Source organism: Neofelis nebulosa, chromosome 17 (genome assembly GCF_028018385.1).
Source record: "Neofelis nebulosa isolate mNeoNeb1 chromosome 17, mNeoNeb1.pri, whole genome shotgun sequence".
Taxonomy (NCBI): domain Eukaryota; kingdom Metazoa; phylum Chordata; class Mammalia; order Carnivora; family Felidae; genus Neofelis; species Neofelis nebulosa.
The window spans coordinates 55,339,078-55,359,599 of record NC_080798.1 but is presented as its reverse complement, the minus strand read 5'-3'; the positions used below and the strand labels follow the sequence as shown (position 1 = coordinate 55,359,599).

The window sequence follows — 20,522 nt, the reverse complement described above, 5'->3', positions numbered from 1 at the left end:
TTATCCTGGGATCTCAAGGGGCCCAGGACCCATTCCCTAGAAGGCTCCTCAGGGCGGCCCAGGGGGACTCAGAGCTCCAAGACCTCATCCAACAGGAAGGACGGGGACCCCCCCCCCTCCCGTCTGGGACGGGGACATCAGGGTGGAACACGCTCAAGACTCAAGCTCCGGGGACCCACTTGTGTACACATTTACTACTCCACATTCAAACAGAGGCACAGCAGGGCTCCGAGAAGAAGCCCCCTCCCCTGGCGGCAAGGTCACCCCAAAAGTAAGGCCAAGAGGACACAGCAAGCTACCACAAAAGAAAGGGGGTTTCGTGAGCTCTGTCATCACAGACCTAAGTGGAGAGCAGAGAGAAGGCTCAGGAAGGGGGCAGGGGGCAGAGGCCGGGCATCCACACAGGTGTGCCTGGGGCAGGGCTGTGTGGGATCTCCCACGGACATGCTCACAGCCGACTCCACCAGGCAGGCCCTGGGCATGTGTCAGGGGCAATATCGTTGAGGAAACAAAAGCGACTTTCAATTCTGTTTTTAAATCATATTTTCCAAGATCGAAATCTTATTTGCCAAGCACGGCTGGAGAAAGCTAAGGTGAAAACCACCAACAATGCCTCAATCCTCCCAGCTGCACGCCTCTAGCTCCCTTGAGTCGGGGACGTGGTGGCTGGTGCTAGGGCCAGGGCTGAGGGTCCATTCCAGGTCCTGGTGACTGAGGTCTCAGGACAGGATCAGGGGCAAACCCTGAGGTTCTCCAGGACAGGTCCAAAGTCCCCAGCCAGGGCCAGGGTTTCCAAGAAAACTTGAGATGCTTTTCTGTCCCTTCACAGCCCGTGGCACTGGGGCCCCAGACGCCCCGCTGAGCAACCACATTCAGCCAAACACCTGCACTGACATCACATGTCCCTGGATCGAAAGGACCCTGCCTTCAAGAAGTCGATAGCTGAGCAGGAACAAGGAACGCAGGCAGGTGGAAGCCGCGGCCACGAGAAAGCCAGTGGTGACGACGGAGCGGGCGTTTACCGAGTACTCGCTACACGCTGGCACTCTTCTGAGCCCTCCGTGTACTATCTCCCTTACCCTCAGGATAGCCTGGGAGGTGGCTACCGTTGTCCCCACCTTGCAGATGCAGAAACTGAGAACTGGGTCACACCACCACTGGTCACATGGCCTAATATCAAGTGTCTGGATCCAACCACACTGGCCAGCACTTGTGACCACACTGCCTTACGACGATGAGGGCGCCTGTTAGGAATGGACTGACCTGGCGGGGGGGGGGGGGGGGGGGGGGGGGCGGGGGGCTGTCTTTGGCGTCTCCACCTCCACCACGGGTTTCAAAGTGGGTGTCACGGGGGTGCCACCCCCAATCCTCAACACAGACTCCTTCAAGCAGAGCTGCCCACAAAGCTGAGCAGGGCCTGCGGCGGCCGGGTGGGGTCTGAGATCCAGCCAGGGCTTGGCTCTCCTGGCCCAGAGGGGACCCTGCTGACCACCGGGGCATTAGAAGGGCCCCAAGGCCTCTGCTCCTGGCAATGCTCTCTAACCTAAGCCGCTGGCTCCTGAAGGTCACCTGCTGACAGGACCCAGACATACTTCAGAAACATCCCTTTTATACCTTTTCTGGTGCCGTGGTTCAATTAGATCCAAAAAGCAAGGGTACACAATGCATGGCCTTGGGTGGGGCTTGAGTCAAGCAAATGAAGGCCTTCTTGGAAGAGCCACCAGGCCGGTGGCTCACCCACCAGCCCACTCCCTCTCCTCTCCACACCCCTGCCCCCCAAAAACACTTTACTTCACAAAGGTTGCTTCAAAGTCATTTTCCTCACACCAAAACTTTCTAACGCTAATTTCTCTTTCTTTTATTGGCGTGAGGCAATTCTCCTTTCAACAACCCAGATCTCTGAAGTCCTGAGTCATTCAGGCAGGCACAGCAGGGGGGCGATCCTGGGATCAAAGGTGTGGGGAGCTTGCTAAGCTAGGGCCAGCGGGATTTCCTTCCAGAGGCCCTGCAGGAGAGCCCCGCCACTTGGCCAGGCATCTGGGCGCCTGCAGCCCCCACAAAGTTCTTCCTCACCATCTCCGTGGCAGGTTCTGAAGAAGCAAGGGGACTGGGGCACGAACACAGGCTCCCAGTTCTGCCACAGGCCAGCCCACAGCCAGGGTCCACTCTGTCACACAGAAGCTCGCAGGGGTACTGGGGCGCCTGGGTGGCGCAGTCGGTTAAGCGTCCGACTTCAGCCAGGTCACGATCTCGCGGTCCGTGAGTTCGAGCCCCACGTCGGGCTCTGGGCCGACGGCTCGGAGCCTGGAGCCTGTTTGCGATTCTGTGTCTCCCTCTCTCTCTGCCCCTCCCCCGTTCATGCTCTGTCTCTCTCTGTCCCAAAAATAAATAAAAAACGTTGAAAAAAAAAAATTAAAAAAAAAAAAAAAAAAAAAAAAAAGAAGCTCGCAGGGGTAGATGGGATGTTAAATGAGCTACCCCGGGGTCTCACCCGGGACACACGGGGCACTGTAGGCGGGCATTTGGGGCCATCAGAACTGTGGAGAGCATCTAGCGGGCTGAGACCAGAGATGCTGTGCATCCTACAATGCTCAGGATGGCCCCCACCACAAAGAATGATACAGGCCCCAACATTCATAGGGACGAAGAGGAAACACCATTGAGATAATGTATGAAAATGGCTTAGTGTTTATGAATAAGACCTAATCCCCTGCTCGCTGTGCAAAGGATCCCACAGGTAACATACACACTCATCTAGAAAAAGCAAAGATGGCTGCACCCCAAAACGTTCATATGCATGACTTCTGGGAGGTTGGGATCATAGGAGAATTTTTTGCTTATTTTATAAGATCATCCCTGTGTGATTATTTTTGTTGCACTTCACAAGGGCAGAGGTGAAGAGCCAGTAGAGAAGACTGATAGGCAAAGAAGCAAATGGCAGCCGGCTGTGGAAGAGCGAGCCCTCACTGCAACTGGGGGTCAGAAAAGACTCCAGGGGCTGGTGGCCACAACCGAGGCAGAGGGGAGGAGGTGCTGTGCCAGAGCACCAAGGCACAGGGTAGTCGAGCCGGAAGGCGGGCAGGGCAGGGCAGGGCAGGGCAGGGCGAGCGCTCCCAGTGGACCCTGGACTTCACAATCGCCGTAGGCAGGTCGTCACAGCCAGCTCTGACAGGCAGCTCCTCGAGGCCAGGCCATGTCAGGCGAGGAAGGCGAGGCGCTGAGAGGCTGAGTCCACTATCCCCAGATGAACACAGGGCAGGTAAGAAGCAAAAGTCCGCCACGGCCCTTCTAGAGACAGGTCCACAGGGAGAGGGCTGAAACCCCCCCTCCCCCACCCCCAGGGTGACACAATGTGCTTTGTCCACACACAACTTCCCCACTTCTGCAAGGCCCTCCAGGGCCTCCGAGAATGGAGCCAGCCTGGCCATTTTGGGTCTCTCTGACCCTCTGCTCTCGAGCCCTGCTCACGGGACACGCGCAGTCACGCCCTGGAACCACACGGCCTGGGTTCAAACCCCAGCTCCACCATTACTAGCTGGGTAAGTAGCGATCTCATCTTTCTGGGCCTCAGTCTGCTCCTCTGGAAAATGGGGACAATAATAGCAACACCTCCTGGGGACATCGTGAGGACTAAACAAGCTCCCGTACACAAAGGGCTCAGAACATAAGCGCTGAATAAGCACCGACTGTTGTTATCACTGCCTTGCTGACAGTGAGTCCCCACTGCCCAGCAAGGAGGCATCATAGCAAGAGGAGAGGGTCTTCGGCTCTGGATCCAGGCCGTCTGGGTTCCAGATGTACAACCTGAAACTCACAGGGCCTCCATTTCCATCTATAAACTGGAACCCCAGGGGCTAGAGTGAGGATAAACGCACAAACACATCGAAGGGACTCAGCATGTGGGAGGAAATGATCGCTGCTGTCCTGCAGTCCCCCCACCCTGTCCTGATCCGTCTGGTGCCACAGGCTGACCCTGCTGGGCTCCCCAAGCCCGGGAGCCACCAGAACACCGGGACAGTTCAAGCACTTTCATTTTCCCCACGCACCCCCCCCCCCCCCCCCCCGCACTTCCTTCCAGGAAGGAAGGTTCCAGAAGGGGAGCCTTGGGAGCCAAAGCTGACAGGGGAAGTTTCAGGTCGACGGTTTGGAAAGTACCAAAGGCCTCTGATGGGAGCCCATCAGGAGCTCCAGGCCGGCGGGCTGAGCCCTGCAGCCTCACGGGCGAGGCAACAGGCCAGGAACCCTCGGGCCTGTGTCCACCCCTGAGGCCAGCCGTGCACGCCGCATGCCAAACGGGTCCGCTGCACGCGCCGTCTCGTTTAGCCTGGGCGGCCCTGGAGGAGAGAGCGGCGCAGGCATGGCATGAGAGCGGGAGGTCCGAAAACATCTCTTCTCTCTCCCCTCTGTCTCCACGGGAGGGCCCTGCCCACAACTGGCGGCAGGCTCACTGGCTCATTTCTTCACTCACTCATCCATCCGTTCAGGCAAAGAATGTCTGCCGACACGCCGGGCCCCAGTGTCCCCACCTATAAACCGGAGAGAGGAACAGTATGTCGCCGGGCTGTTACGGGGATCACGGATGTAACCACCTGGCAAAAGAACGCTCAAGAGCGGCTGCCACCACGGTCCCCGCTGTGACGGACCCCTGGCCCTGGTGACTCAGATCCCCGCAATCCTGAAGCTTCCACCTGGGGGGATGGATCCTAGGCGCCCACCTGGTAGCTGGTGCCTCGTCTCTCTGGATCGCGACCAGGGCCTTCTTGGCCTGAACGAGCGCTGGGGAACCCAGCACGAACTTCACCCCGACTCCTGGCGCCCGCCGGCGGCCCCCACTCTGGGAAGTGGTCCCGCCTCCGCCTTCATCTCCTGCACTCTTCTGGGGTGCCCACCACTCAGGGAGAATGGCCCAGACCGCCCAGAACGTGCCCCGGCGGCTCCGGCCCCCTCTCCCGGCTTTCTTCTCCCTCTGCCCCTTCCCAGCCCTGGCCCCCCTCTCCATCACTGCCAGTCCCAATCCTGGGCCTATCTATCTAGATGTGTCTCTCCTACAAAGTCCTTCCTGAAACCACGAGCTCTTCTTCCTCCCTCCAAACAGCAGGACAAGGCATAAACCCCCTGAGGAAATGTGCTGCGTTCGACACTACGTCACAGTTTCTACCGTACCCCGATCTGAGGGAGGCTTACGGGGCAAAGATGATGTCTGACCCTGCAGGCACAGTACCAGGGAGCACTCACTTTGGGAGCACATTAGCAGGGAGCACCCGTTGGCAAACGGAGGACCCGGGAAGCCCCATGTGCACACACCGTGTCGGGTACTCAGCTCGCAAACTTAGTACCTGGTGCTTACTCTTTACAAATACTTGGCATTCGCTTTCCAACACCAGTTCCCTGAACTCACTGGACAAATTCACGAAGGAATGTCTGCCGAACACCGGCAAACGCTAAATCGATATGCCCGCTGATTCTTAACTAAGATGTTTCTGCAAGAGCCTGAAATAATTTTACGTATATCCAACGGATAGACCCGTATTCACGGACACGCATACCCAACGCGTGAGGGCAGACCTGCCTTTGCCTCTCAACTCAACCTCTTTGCCCACAGTAGGGAGACAACAAACGTCATCGCTCCATTCCCTGCAGTAGGTTTGCTTCTATCTCATTCCCCACCAGAGAGAAGACTGCAACCTTCCTGACCTGCCACTAAGCTCAAACCCAGGAGCCGGAAGAGCCCATGGTGCTGAACTTCCTTTCCAGGGAAGCGGCTCTGCAGCCGGTACCCTGAAAGCCTCTGCGTGACCTGCAATCCTGGTGGGGGTCCTCCTTTCTCCAGTGCCCGGCCCCCCTGAGCTCAGGGGCTGCCACATGACAGAGCTGTGGCCAACACAGCGACCCGACCTACCAATGGCACGGCCTGGCATTCTCTCCCTCTCCCCATCTCCCACTCAGTGAGGCCCTGGGGGGAGGTGAAGGGAGAGGATGGCCAGTGACACAATATGGAGAAGCCAGGTGCCCACGTGGTCCACGTCCAGTAGGGCAGAATCCCCACTGGACTGGTGAGAGTAAGAAGTAAGCCACGTTGTGTGAAGCCACCCAGATCTGGGGGCAAGTTGTTCGGCTGTCAGCCCGGCCCGACTGACGCCCGGCGCTGTCCACACGGATGGCTGAGCCTCTCACTGGCGCATGCTGGTGATCACATTCACCCGGAAAGTGAGCCAAACGGGGGGCGAAGGGGCCCGGCCTGGGTTTCTCCACATCGTGCACTCCTGTCTGCAGCTTTTCCAGGCCTTTAAGAGCCTGGGCTGGACTCAAGACACCCAGGAAGCGACTACAAGTTCCGGTGTTACCTTCCCTCTCCTGATGACCCCACCTGAGCTGCACCCAGGCAGCCCGGCCCCAGGAAAACATCTGCCACCCTGCCTGAGTCCTGGACATCCACCTGCCCAGGGGCTGGAGAGTCCAGCTCTTCTGCTTGCCTCCAGAGTGAGTTTACTCAGCCTAATCTGCTCATGTGCTTTCTCGATCATATCATTTCTCATAACGGCTTGAAAGCAGAAGGTCCAAGGAAAAATGAAGATGGAAGGCACTGGAAGGTTCTGGAAGGCACCGGAAGGTGCTGGGAGGCAGGAGCTCTGGGTGTGAATCCCAGCCTTGGTGCTGAGTCATTCGTAAGGGTCTTTGGGCGACATACTTCTCTTCACCACTAACCCCCACCCTCACCAGCAAGATGCTGGAGGCAAATTCAATGATTAGTACGTCCTGGGTCCTAGGACCCTTGTAACTCAGTATGACAAAGACAGCTGCTTTTGACGTTTTGCTGGGCTTTGTGATTTAAGAGTCTCTTAAAGCACTGCTCCAAACCTATTCACTATCTACTGAGAGGGAGCCAGGCTTAAATACACACACAGAGACACCAGAATGAAAGCTCGATGGGGCTGGGAGCTCTCTGTATGCCCAACACCCAGCAGATTCTGGGTGTTCATAAGTATCTTTTAATAGATGATAACAGCTCCTAGGAGGTGCGGGTAATAACAACTGTACAGCATTTATTAAACGCCAGCCACCTTACTAGGTGTTTTCTAAGTACTATCCAGCCTCAGGGCCTTTGCACTTGCCAATCTCTCTGCCTGGAATGCTCTTACCCCTTCCCTGACTGCCATGTGCAAAGCAGCAAGACTGCCAGTCCCCGAGCTCTAAACGCCACACCTCCCTGGCTGCTCTGTTTTCTCTAGGACCCCTGTCACCACCACACAGATTTTATATCTCCTTGCTTGGTGGTTTATTGTCTTCGCCCATCCCACCGACAGCCAGACTCCAGGCAGGCAGGGTCTTGTTTTCTTTAAAGTGCCTAGAGCAGCGATATTTACCTGTTGGATAAACACGTGAACAAACTGCCAGGCCTTACCTCACTTAACCTCAAGGACATCGACACTGAAAGGAAATCCCCATAATCCGAATTTTATAGGTAAATACAGACTGTTAGGTGACCTGCCCAAGGTCAGCCACCAGTTGGGAAGTTGCAGGGGGGGGATCCCAGCTCACCTGTGCGACCACCGCACAGGGTCTGGCTGGTCTCCTCCAGGCACCTCACTACACACCCCAACGCGGATACAAAGGCTTCGCATGTGGCAGGTATAAAGAAATGGCTACTGAACACAGGCACCAATTTCTGCACCAGAAATGTTTCTGTTTTCTCCTTTGCCTCAGTACACAGGGACACCACACACACACACACACACACACACACACACACACACACACACGCCTCACCACCCTTTGGTTACGGCTCTGCTGATGTCAGCAAAGCTTCCTTTCGAATGTGCACCGCCTCCCTTGGCGCCCTGCTGAACTCACTGGGTGCTTTGTCACCAGAGCCAGGAGTGGGGAAGAGACATTCTCACTTCCTCCCTTTCTCTACCACGGGGCTGGGCGGCCTGGCTCCCATCCTGGGGAAGCAGGAAGTCTGGGGACAAAAAAAACGATGCTCTCAGGTGGAGCAGGAAACAGCCAGCCAGGGCCAAGCTGACTCTTGTCCTCAGGGCACAGGTCAGCGTGACAGCTCAGAGCCCCCTGCTCACCTGTGTTCAGCTCCCAGTGGGGAGCCGGACTCTCCTGCGGTGGTGACCTGGTGACCGTAAGCCAGATGGAAGCATGCCTGCAGGCAGCAATGACCCCAGGCAACACTGCCTTCCTTCCCCTCTCTGAGGGAAGGGCAGCTCTTTCCCGCAAAGCATTCTGGGACTGAATATTTTAACACCCACCGAAGAAGCAAAAAACATTCAAATTATCAAAGCGGGAACAAACTCCACTGAACAAAAATGGCAAGTGTCTTGTTTCCAACAGCAAAAGACTGGGTCTAACCTAAACATCCAGCAACGGGAGGCAGTCGCCTAGCCTCACGCGACGCTTGTGCAACAGAGCACTACGCAGCAGTGAACAAGAGGAAGGGAGCTGTGTATACACATATCTGGAATGATCTTCCAAATACACTGTCCGATGACCAATCACGGCCCAGAATGGTATGTAAATGGCCGAATGGTCAGCAAGGATCTGTAAGAAATCAGTAACAGGGCTTGCCTACTAAGAGGAGAACTGGTGCCACAGGGACACGAAGTAAGATAGAAGCTGTATTTTTCCTGATATGCCTTGTACTATCTGAATTTATTTGATGGAAGCATTATTGTTTCGATTAAATAAAAAAAAAAAAAAGGAGCAGGGCACCTAGGTGGCTCAGTCGGTTAAGCCTCCGACTTCGGCTCAGGTCATGATCTTGCAGTTTGGGGGTTTGAGCTCCGCATTGGGCTCTGTGCTGATAGTTCGGAGCCTGATGCCTGCTTCGGATTCTGTGTCTCCCTCTCTCTCCGCCCCTCCCCCACTCTGACTTTGTCTCTCTCTCTCAAAAATAAATGTAAAAAAAAAAAAATTAAAAAAAAAAAAAAGAGCTTTGTGGGAATTGCTTTTGGGTTTTGTTTTTTTTTTTTTTTTTTTTTTAAAGAAACCAAACTGTGCTCCTGAGTTTTTCTGAAACTACTTTCACCAATGTTGTTGCCTTCGTACACATCGGATCTGCTCACTACCCCTAACTTTCCCAAACGCACTGCTCACCTCAGAAGACTTTTCTCTGGAGACTGCCCACTTTCAAATCGCAACAATCCTTTCCATTTGCACAGGATTTCACGAAGCTCTCTCAGGGAGATTAAGAAAATGTGAATTGGAAGACCAGCCCCTGGTCACACGCCTACCTGGCGTGGCCGTCCTACCAGGTGCGACTGTGAATTATCTGTAATCCTTACAGCAACCCTACAAATCAGGTACGTTCATACCACCCTCCAGATGGAGACAAAGCAAGGTCACCAAGAGAAAGGAACGTGCTAAGTCACGCAGCCGGAAAACCGTAACAGAATTCGACCCCAGTTCCATGTGACAAGACCCAGGTTGGTTCTGTCCCACGGTGGGGATGCCCTAAACTCGATCGCACTGCCTCACTAGAGCCCATTTAATCTTTTAATCGAAAGCATAAATGAACCACTTCAAATGTCCATTCCACCAGAACACCGAGAGGGTACCATCCACCTGGGGCCAAGCCTGGCTGGCCACCCTGTTGCCCCAAGGCTGGCAGTCAGAAGGAAACCCGAGACAGCTCGGGTCCTGAGGACTAACCCCGAAGCCTCACCGGACACAGTACCCCAGAAATGCCCTCTCCCACCGCCAGGCGAGTCAGTGGGGGCGGGAGCAGGCGATGCCAAGCAGAAGCCACGTGTAGGCCGTGGAGCCCAAGCCCGTGGCACACGCCTGTTGCCATCGCCGACCCCACAGCAAAGCCCAGCCACACGTAATTTAACAGCATCCACCTGGACCGGCACGATTCTTCCCGTGGCCGGAAAGAGCACCCCTGGGTGCACCAGGCAAATGGTAGCATGAAAAACCATTCCCGCCTTGAAATGCATTTATTTATTACAGCCCGGGAAACACAGAAGAAGTTTGCTGTTTATGGAGAATTTAGATTTTTTTCTCCTCTTCTGTCTCTGGCCCCCACCCCTGGACCCCTCCAATCAGACATGTTACCTGGGAAACAAACTTGATATACTCCAAAATCTTACGACAAATGCCACCAAAAAAACAGAATTGTCTGTGTTTAGTCCCTGCCGCAGAAAACCTCAAACGGAAGGCGGGAAGGACGGGCACAGAAGAGCGGGACAAGGAACAAAGATGGAAACAATGAACACGTGTGTGCACATACACGCAGACACGTCCCCACGGGACCTGCGGCTACCCTGGGGGACACGGACTTCAATTCCCAGGCGGAAACCACACCGTGGGGATGAGCCCTCCACTCAGCACCAGACACCCAGTAGGTGCTTAGGTTAACAAATTCCGAGTTCAGGAGGTTGCTGCCGCAGAGAGAACACCAGAGTAAAGAGACCGACAAGGATTCAGGTGACTTCTCTTTTCCTTTCGGTGACAAATGTTTCCCAGAAACATTTCAATGGGGGCAGCAGAGTGGAGAACGTTTAAAAAAAAAAAAAAAAAAAAGTCACTGATAAATTAAGGCTTGAAAATAAAGAAGGCCACCGTCACCTGTGCTCCGACCCCCATCGTGTTTGGCCAGTGAATAGGTGACTTTCCGGACTGGACCCACTCTGAGATGGCATGTGCTGCCAGTAATAAACTCGGGTGAGAGCAAAGGTAGGCAGCCTTATTTGTGCCTCTTCGGAGCAGAGGAAACAAAGCCCACAGACAAAAGCCCTCTTCCAGCGGACAAACATGTCTAGCAGGTGATCAGATTCAACCCACACGTGAGAACAGCAAAATGGATTCTGGTCTTGTGGACCCGGCTGCTTCTGCAGGACTCCCGGCCGTTGGCTACAACCCACACGACGATCAGCAGCCACGAAAGGCCCAAGGAGGCCGGGGGAGTGAGAAGCCCAGGGGTGCAAAAGGGGAATGAGGCACCACGTCTAGGCCACAGCCTGAGCAGGCCCCCAGGTGTGGTCATGTGCACCCCAGGGAGGGGGCGGACACATCCCAATCACCCCTCACACGTCAGCCAGGTCGCGGTCGCCTCTGCGTTTCCTTCTTTGTTTATGAGCGTTGGGGATCCAAAGTCTGGAGCGCAGAGTGCATCAGGCCCTTGCGCTGTCACAGGCCGCGTCAGGCACACCGCTGGCTCGACAAGGACTTAATCAGTAACTGGCCCGGGAGACTGGCACAGGGGCCAGCTCCAACCTGACCCCACAGAAGGCAAAGTTTACAGCCGGGCCAGGGGGTGACGCTGAGCCCATCTCCCCGACAGGGAATCAAGACAGGTCCGCCTGAGGGGTGCACCCGGCTGGAGCTGCCTACCAGGCGGGCTGGGAGCCCCCGTGTGCTTCCAACCCTAGCTTGATGCAGCTGTGGTGCTGGAAGCCTTTATCTCTGACGACGAGCCAGTTAACTGGATCAGTGTAGACAGACTCCAAAGACGTTTGGGCAGCAGTGTGTTTGGTTTGTTTATCGGTTTGAATCCAGATCAATCACTCTGAGTCTTGTTCCTGAAGCCCACACAATTAACCAGATAACTGCCAGATGGATCTGAGCTGGGCTGTGCAGATGGCTTAATATACGGATGATGTACATTTCATGGAAGGATATGACCTGATAGGGAACAGACTTGGCCTGTCGGCAGCTGGGGGCCGGGGCCTGGGGACTCTGCAGAGCCACAGGGCTGCACAGGGCTTGCTGCTGTAGAGAACTACACTCAAATTCACCTTTGTTTCATTTGGGCTAATATTTCTCAATAGCGTGCTTGGGCCACACTAGAAAATGCAGACAGATTACATAACGCCCAGGCCTCAGGGAAACCCCTCAGGGGCTGCTTTGCTTCCCGAGGGCCCGGACACCAAATAGGTGTCTCATGGCGAGACAAGGTCCCCGGTGCAGTTGCAACCCCACCTCTACCCTGGAGGCCGCCCCCACAGCCGGCCTGCCCTCGGCGGCGCCCTCCACGCTCACAGGCCACGGCACGGACATCCCTACACCCCACTGGAGCCCACCATGGCAGAATTTAAGGACACCCTCTGCCCAGAGGGCTTGGTGGCCGCAGGCGGAGGAAGGGGGACTTGCCAGCCCATTAGACGCCAGCTCATAGTTCCTCCTTCCACATTTCCAATGCCAGAGTGGGGCTCTGCTCAGGCAAATCTTGTTCTGTGGTCGGTCCTCAGTCCCCCGTCTTGAAAAATCACAGCTCCTCTCCAGAGAGGCCCAAGCTACGAAGGTACCGTCCACCTCGGCTGGCGAAGGTGGTGCTGGGGAAGGTGGTGCTGGGGCCTCCGGTTGCTTAAGAAACCAGTGCCCAGCCTCAGCCTTTGTTCCCTTCCTCTCTCTGCTACATACCTCTTGAGCAATCAGAGAAAGCTGACTTCCCCCAGACCATGGCCGGCAGCCGCTGAGCACGCGCTCCTGGCCTCTCCCACGGAGGGCCACTGTGCCTCTCAACCACTTCCTCCCCACACCCCCAACTCCCCTTCGTTTTGAAGAGTGGTAGAAAAACAACAATGCCTCCCCTGAAGCAGGGGGAAATTCTGAAGCCAGATTTGGGGGCTCCTGATGCCAGGCAGGGAACCACTGGAGGGCACCGGTTCCTCCCCTGAACCTGAAAGGCTGCGTGCCGGGGAATTTTCTGAGGCTCTCCCTCCATCAAATGAAAAGCCAAATGCCGAGGCCTGTGGCTCCGGACGGGTTTGGGAACATGCATGAGCCTGAAACCGGGCCTGAACCGCTTCACGGCAACCAGCGATCCTGTGTGAGGAAGCTGTCTCTGCAGGTACTCCACCAACCTGCCCACAGGAAAGAAAAAAATAGGTGTTCCAGGCACGTCGGACCCAAAATTCAGAATAAGAGTCCTCGTGTGCTTCAGGGCTTTCGGGAGGGGGGAGTGGTTTCGAGGAGTAGGGCTTCTTCTGGTAACTTTTCCCCCTCCCCATTCCTTGGAGCATGTGTCACGGCCTGTGACACACTGCCAAGGGAACATGGATGCCGGGGAAATGTCCACACACGCTACACGTTTGTGACATGCCATGTAAGCGACACCCTGTTTCCTGGCTGGGTTTTCTTGGCACAGGTGTGGGCAGGCATTGAATTTTGCCACCAGCGCCACAGCCACCACGGCCACCACCCCCCCTCCCCCCACCGTGCTTAGTAAACAGGATCGCGGCTGCCCCAGGGGGAGTGTGCATTCTGGGGAAGACCTGCCACCTCTCCGCACAGGACGGGATCCCCTCAGCAAGGCTCAGGCCCAAGCAGAGCTGGGGCTTTAAACTGCCCTTGTTTCAAAACACAAAGCATCCTGTTCAGGCTCCTGCCTGCCGCCCCCACCCCCTGCGACCCCACCACCACCACCGATGCCTTTCTCCACCTTGCAGATTTGATTTCAGAAACAGATCCATGACTTCCCTGCCTCTCATCCAGCTGACCCAGTCCTAGCCATATATTTAAAACAATAACAATAACAAAATAAAGCCAGCAACAAAGAACACGTATACACACACACTTCGCAGACAATGCAAGACCAGGGCCCCCACAGGCCAGCTTCCACTCTAGAACTTGACCTCCCCTTGGTGGGGAGGAGTCAGTCCGGGACCCCTATCCCCTCCCCCTCCACTTCCAACCTCCCAACGTGCAAATGAGATTTTTCAGAAAAGCAAGCACCCGGTTTTGCCTACCAGCCTGGGCAGGAAAAAAGACAGTAGAGCCCAGAGAGGCACTGCTTGTGGAAATTCTTTGGGTTTTGGGGTTTCGAGGTTGTTAGGTTTTCTTTCTTTCTTTCTTTTTCTTTCTTTCTTTTTTTTTTTTGGTGTTTTGTTTTCCCTTCCTGGGCAGATCCAGATGGGCCGCGGGTTTTCAGAAAGGGAACCCCCACCACCACCGGGGCCCAGCCCGGGTCTATCCCACGGTCCCATCCGGGAGGTCCCCAGACGCCCAGGATGGGGTGGGCCACATCCTGTGCAGAATTCAGAGGGTCTCCGCGAGCCCGCCCGCTGGGCACCGGCCAGCCGCGAACACAGGCCAGCAAAGGGGGGGGGGCCCACCGGGCTCCCCCCGCCCTCCCCGCCCCCCGGGCCGGCCCGACACCCCCGGCGCCCCGCAGGCCCCGGGCTCCAGGTGCAGCGGCGGGCAGGGGGCGGCGGCGGGAGGGGGCGCCTCCCGGCCCCGAGGCGAGGCGCGGGGGTGCCGGCGCGCCGCCGCCGCGCAGAGCGACTCACCGTGGCGGACGCCAGGCTGTTGTCGGCCAGCGTTAGGTGGTGCGGCTCCCAGCGCCTCAGGAATTTCGAGGTGAGGATCTTGCTGAGAAAGGTCCGCGGGTGCCGGATGACACAGACCTGGATGTCGCCCTCCTGCAGCAGTTTGTACCTCATCCCGTTGCACAGCAGAAGGGCCCGGCGGCAGGGCACGGCGCCCATCTTCGTGCCCTCGGGGGCCGGCACGTCGCCCCCCAGCAGCGGCTTGGTCTCCTCGATCTGCCGGGGGTCGCCGCCGCCGCCCGAGCTGCTGGTCAGATCCATGGCAGGCCGGGCCGGGGCGGGGGCCGGGGGCGGGGAAAGGGGGCTGTCCCGGGCTGCCGGGGCGGCGGGGCCCCCGAGCGGCGGCCCGCACCCCCCCCCACCGCCCAGGAAGGTGGGGGGGCGTGGGGCTGGGGGGGGGGGCGCCCGGCAGGGGAGGGGCCGGCGGGCGGCGGGCGGGCGGCGGGCTGGCGGGCGGCCGGCGCTCGGCGCTTCCTCGCGGCTCCGCTTCCTCCTAGCTCGTCGGGTGCATGCTCGCGGCGGCCGGAGCGGCGCGGCGGCGGGCGGCGGGCGGCGGGCGGGGACGCGGGGCAGCGGCGGGGGCGCGGGGCCGCGCGGGCGGGCGTGTCTCGGCCCCGCCGCCCGCTCGTGTGTACAGTACGTGTGTCTGGGCGGCCGTCCGCGGGCGAGTGTGCGGCGGGGGCCGCGGGGGCCGGCTCAGTTGAGAGATTGCAGAAGCCGCTCGGCGCCCGCGCGATTGGTCCCCGCGGGGTCATGTGCCCGCCCCTCTGACGTCAATGGCGGCAACGGCGGCCGCCGCCGCGGCTTCGGCCTCTCGCAGGCGGAGTCGGCCGCCGGGCGGGGACGCGAGGGGCAGAGGCGCGGCCCGACCGGAGGGGGCGGCCCCTGGGGAGGGGGCCGCGGCGGGCGAGCCCCGGCAGGCCCGGGTCCGGCCCCGCCCGGAACGTGGGGGTGGGCGGGGGCCGCGGGGGCGGGGCGCGTGACGTCACGCCCAGCCGCGCCCCCGCCGGTGCCCAGGCCGGTGCGGAGCGGCGCGGCCCGCCGGCCCCCACCCGCCCTAGCCGACCCCGATCGGACCGGCCAGCGCCGCGGGACGTGTCGACGCGGGCGGCCGAGGTGCGGCCAGGTGCAAACCCAGGGACCGGGGCTGGGCTGGGCTGAGTTGGGCTGGGCTGGGCTGGGCTGGGCTGGACTGGGCCGGGCTGGAGGGGCCGGGGCTGGGCCGCTTGACCTCTGACACCCCCTCCACAGCTCAAGCTGTCTACCTGGCTGGCTAGATGGGGTCGTAGAACAGGATGGTTCCTCGAATTGAAAATGCCCCTCAGTTAACCGGATAATGAACCCACACTGCCCTGTCTCAGCCTGGCGGATTCTGCAAGCCCCCTGGTCTTTTACACATGTCTGCCGGTCTTCAATCCGTCTGGGTGGAGGGGACAGACTCCCCAGCCCCCCTCCTTCTGCCCCTCGAGTCTGACCCCTCCCAGGCACCTAGACAACAAAGTCCCTCCCCAAGTTACTGGGCCACTCTGTCTTCTGCCTGCGCCCCAGCAGTGCCTGCTTCTTTGCCTCTGCGCTCAGGCCAGGCCGTTCATCCCTGTATCCGCAGGCCCAGCACAAGGCTGGGAGGGAATCATATTGGAAGCACCCCTGTGGAATGAACCACAGTGTCACTCAGGAACTCTAACTCTGAGGCAAAACGTCCCCTTTCTGCCATTAAGGGCGCACATGCAGCCACCCAGACTCAGCTCCTCAGCCAGGCTTTCTCACGGCCACACGCTTCTGCAGCTAATGCCATTTAAGCCCCCAGATTTTTTGCCTTTTTTGTTAAGTGAAGATACCTCTGTAGTGAATATGTGAGTGTGTGTTGAATTACATCGTGAATGCTGGCACTTTGCCCACAGCATCCCTGTGATGGGGATTATCCCCTCCCCACTCTTTCCCAAAAACAGACACGATGGAGGAGCTCCTGGAAAGATCCTATCCCTGAGCCTGGCCAGGGCTGGGGGGGGGGGGGGGGGGGCAGGGCTGGGGGGGCCCAGCATATGGTATGTGTCAGGAGAGGGACAGAGCTGTTCTCTCCTCCTGGGCCCTGGAGGAGGCAGTTAGGTGAGAAAACAGGGAATTAGTCAATTCCTCACAATTTGCTGGCAAATTCTGTTCTTCAAGTTCTAAACTTCACTATGGCCTTGAGAAAATCATTGGGCAAGAAAGGGTCAAGCCCACCCCCACCCCCCACCATGTGGTACACATGTGGATTCAGGGCGTGGTTGTGACCAGGACTCCCAGGCCATTAAGGGGTGGGGTGAGGTCAGTTGTTCAACCCTTTACTGAGCTCCTCCTGTATGCTGAGTGCTGTGCATGCATACAACTGTTCCTTCCCATAGCAACCCTATAATATAGGTGCCATCACCATCCCCTCTGGCAGATGAGGGTACAGAGAGGCCGAGTAACATGCCAGGCTCACTTAGCTCATCAGGCTCTGAGCTTAGAGCCTGGGACAATGTAAAGGCAATGACCACGCGGTGCTTGGGCTGCGGGAACAGAGGAGGGACACCTAATCCAGCCAGACTGTGGCCCTGGGGTTCACATCCTGACTCCGCGAGGTCTTCAGGAATTAGGTAAAGAAGGGAAACGGTGCTCCTGGAAGAGGGGATGGCACGGAGAAAAGAGGCGAGGGGAGAATACTAGGGCTGTCTGGGAAACTACATGCATTTGCCAAGGCCTGCAAAATATCCCAGGGTTGCAGGGCAGAGGCCTAAGAGGTGAGCAGGGGCCAAGCAGGCTGTGCTGGGACCAGACTTTCCTCCGAGAGCAGTGGAAAGCCACTGCATGGACTACACATGAGAGTGGCTCATAGATGTCACCTTTATAAGGTCACTGGCCACAGCATGACATGGACGGGGTTAGCAAAGGAGCAGCCTGGAGACAGGGAGACCAGTGCGGAGGCTGTCGAGAGTTCCCAGGAGGGAGGTGATGGGGGCCAGCATGAAGTCACGGAGTAGGACAGCTCAGAGCAGCTGCTGTCCACTTCAGTGACTGCCATGGACACTCTTCTCCCTGGTCAAGGGTGCAAAACTCCAGTGGAATGTACCAGAGTGCAAGGAATCCCTTATTTCTTCCAGGACTATTCCAGACATCCTCAGCTCCTGCTTTGGTAAAAGTTAAATCGGAATATTATGATAAAAATGAGCAGCACACCAAATGCCGCAGGTACTAGGCTGGGGCTTTCCTGTTTATTCTCCTTCCTTCCTCCCAATGAGCCCAGAAGGCAAGAATCATTATCATCCCCGTCTTAAAGTTGAGGAAGTTAAGGCTCAGAGATGGTCAGACAACTATGGGAATCCAGCCAAGATGTGAACCCAAAATTTGGCTTGACCTGAAATTCCACATTTTTCCCACTCCTTCTTTGTAATGTTTTCCTGCGAGGGTACCCGGGGGGGAAACGGGTTGAATTCAACTGATGTCATCTTTAAATACTGTTTGTTGGTTTGAGTTTGGAGTCAGTGACATGGAGCCCCCGAGATGCTTGTAAGAGGGTGGCCGAATCCAGGAGTTCTGGCTGCCAACGGAGCTAACTGAGTGCCTGCCCGCAGCCAGAGCTCAACAAAAATGCAGCGACTGATCAATTGAGAGTCAACACCCACCTATTCCCTGGTGCTTAGGGAAGTGCCGGCAACAGGACCGGTCTGTACGCTGGGCCGTGCTGGTACTCAGCGGGTGAGATGCCGAGCTCTTTGCCTCCCACTGTCCCTGGTTCCTGACCTAAAACCGAATGAGTCCGGCCACCAGATTCCATCAGAAGCTCCCTCCCTGCACCCTCCTCCCACCCCCAGTCTCTGTAGGAGACCCAGGCCTGTCTAGTTTCCATGGATGGATCACACACCCAAGTCACCCTGGATGCCATCAGGACCCAGACTCTACAAAGAACAAGCCAGGCCCCTGAGAGTCCGCCCTCCCGACATTGAACGGGAGAGGTTTACAGAGCAGCACAAAGGCTGCAGAAGTTCACAGACCCTTCACTCTGCTTGGGCTCCCACAGGCCGGTCTACTCACCACAGGTCACGGGCCAAACCTATCATTTCCTGCCTTCTCTGCTGGCAATCTCTCCTTGTTTGAGCCAGTCCCAAAGGACAACCTTCTGCTCTCAGCCTGCTCGCTGAAACTGCCTCTCTCCCTTCAGTTCAGCCCCCTCTGGGTTCACCCCTAGGTCGCACGGGTGGAAAGCCCACTCCGTGTCAGGCAAGCACAGTGCTAGGAGCGGGCGTTGCCGTGGAAAGGGAGTAAACCGCTCTCGTGGGCTCATGTCTCAGCTCCCAGGGACCTGAAGTCTCCCCTTGAGCTAGGGGGGTAAAGACAGAGCGGACTGCCCACAGAAGAATGCGATAAAGTGGCAAAGTCCTTGGTGGGGGGAGGAGAGTTTGGGGCTGATGGCCAGCCCCAGGAGAGGTTCACCTCAGCACCCCCTTCCAGCAGCCCTGCCCCTTCTGGCAGACAAGCCTGCAGCTGGGTGTTGTCTTTTTTAGGGTGGTCGGCAGTGGGGAGCCTCACCCGCCTTCACCCGGCCCCCCTCTGGCCCCACCCCACCATGAAGTGGCGAACAGACCCAACACACTGTACCCTCCAAGAGGGCAGGGCTCATGCCACTTTTGCCCATCGCTGTGCCCGGTGGTTTACTGGTAAGTGTTTAACGGCCAGCTCCTGGAAAGAAGAGAACCTGATTTAGAGCATTTGACACCTTCCGTGGTGTCACTGTCCCCACCATAGCAGTTTCCAAGCTAGCAGAGTGCATCACTGAACAAGGAGTTGGAAGATGACACATCCCGCTAGAGGGTATGTCCACCTACGGATACGACATGCCAGGGGCCACACCAGCAAACAACGGCTTAGGGGCCAGATTCGGCCCGGGGCTGGCAAAGCGTAAAATGCTGCCCATCTGGCCCTTTCACAGAAAAAATCTGGTGACCACTGCAAGACATCTAACCTTCAGAACCGAGGTCCTCATGAAATGCAGTCAAAAAATTAGGAAGCGATATGTCTGATTAACCTTTTTAAAACTATACTTTAATTGTAATTTTATATAATTGAAGCATGCTCGCTGGCTGTTTGACAGTCGCCTCGAAAAATTTCTGAAGAAGTGACAACCAGCTCTCAAGAGCCAGGATCGGATAGCTCCAGCCTGCCCGTGTCTCCAGGGCCTGGCCCAGAGGGGTACACGGTGCCTATCGAATGGCTGGAAATCACTGCCAGCATTCTAACGACGAAGCCACTTTTCCCTGCTTCCTTCATTGTTTCATTCAGTTCCGTGAGACACCAGTCTATTCGCACCTCCTGGGTGCCAAGGACTTTGTTAGGCAAACTGGTTCTCCCTTATCCGCGGGGGGATACGTTCCAAGACCCCCAGTGGATGTCTGAGACCACGGGTAGGACCGAACCCCATAGAGACCGTTTTTTCCTGTATATACACACCAACGATAAAGTTGAATTTATCAGGCCCTGTAAGAGATTAACAACAATGACAAATTATAAGCCAGAACAATGACAACAATAGACTGTAATAAAAGTTATGTGAGGGGCACCTGGGTGGCTCTGTCGGTTAAGCGTCCGACTTCGGCTCAGGCCGTGATCTCACGGTTGGTGAGTTCGAGGCCCGCGTCGGGCTCTGTGCTGACGGCTCTGAGCCTGGAGCCTGCTTCGGACTCTGTGTCTCCCTCTCTCTCTGCCCCTGCCCCATTCGCACTCTGTCTCTCTGTCTCTCAAAAATAAATAAACATTAAAAATTTACGAGAAAAACAAAAAATCTTGGTAAAAATAAAGCTATGTGAATGTGGTCTCTCTGTCTCAAAGTCTCTTACTGTATCGTGCTCACCCTGTGATGATGGGAGTTGATAAAATGCCTACGTGATAAGATGAAGTGAGGTGAATGGCGTAAGCATTGTGACAGAGCGTTAGGCTACCGCTGAGAATCATCTGCTTCTGGACAGGGGGTGACCGCGGGTAACTGAAACTTTGGACAAGGATTCCGTTCTATGCTGCAAACGCAGGTCACACAAGATTCTGCCCTCACAGAGCTCATAGTTGAGTGTGGGGAACCAGACACCCCTCCCTTCTGACCATCCCTCTCCCCTTATTTTTTTAAAAAAAATTTAATGTTTATTTTTGAGAGGGGGGAGGGGCAGAGGGAGACAGAGGGAGACCCAGAATCCGAAGCAGGCTCCAGGCTCCGAGCCGTCAGCACAGAGCCCGACG

General features: G+C 56.9%; 1 protein-coding gene and 1 long non-coding RNA gene across 2 annotated transcripts in view; one reads left to right on the top strand and one right to left on the bottom strand.

Annotated features, from left to right (window-relative positions):
* The window catches only part of CMIP (c-Maf inducing protein), a 233,304-nt gene extending 218,624 nt beyond the window's left edge, over nucleotides 1-14,680 (bottom strand). Inside the window, exon 1 of the mRNA XM_058708803.1 lies at nucleotides 14,238-14,680. Within this exon, the coding sequence (XP_058564786.1) occupies nucleotides 14,238-14,537 (300 nt within the window). The 5' untranslated portion in view covers nucleotides 14,538-14,680. The remainder of the gene's footprint in view (nucleotides 1-14,237) is intronic.
* Nucleotides 14,681-16,320: 1,640 nt separating this feature from the next.
* On the top strand, nucleotides 16,321-20,077 carry LOC131499405 (uncharacterized). Its single transcript, XR_009255855.1, has 2 exons — nucleotides 16,321-16,894; nucleotides 17,399-20,077. It is a non-coding gene; the product is annotated as an uncharacterized LOC131499405 (long non-coding RNA).
* The last annotated feature ends 445 nt before the right edge of the window (nucleotides 20,078-20,522 follow it).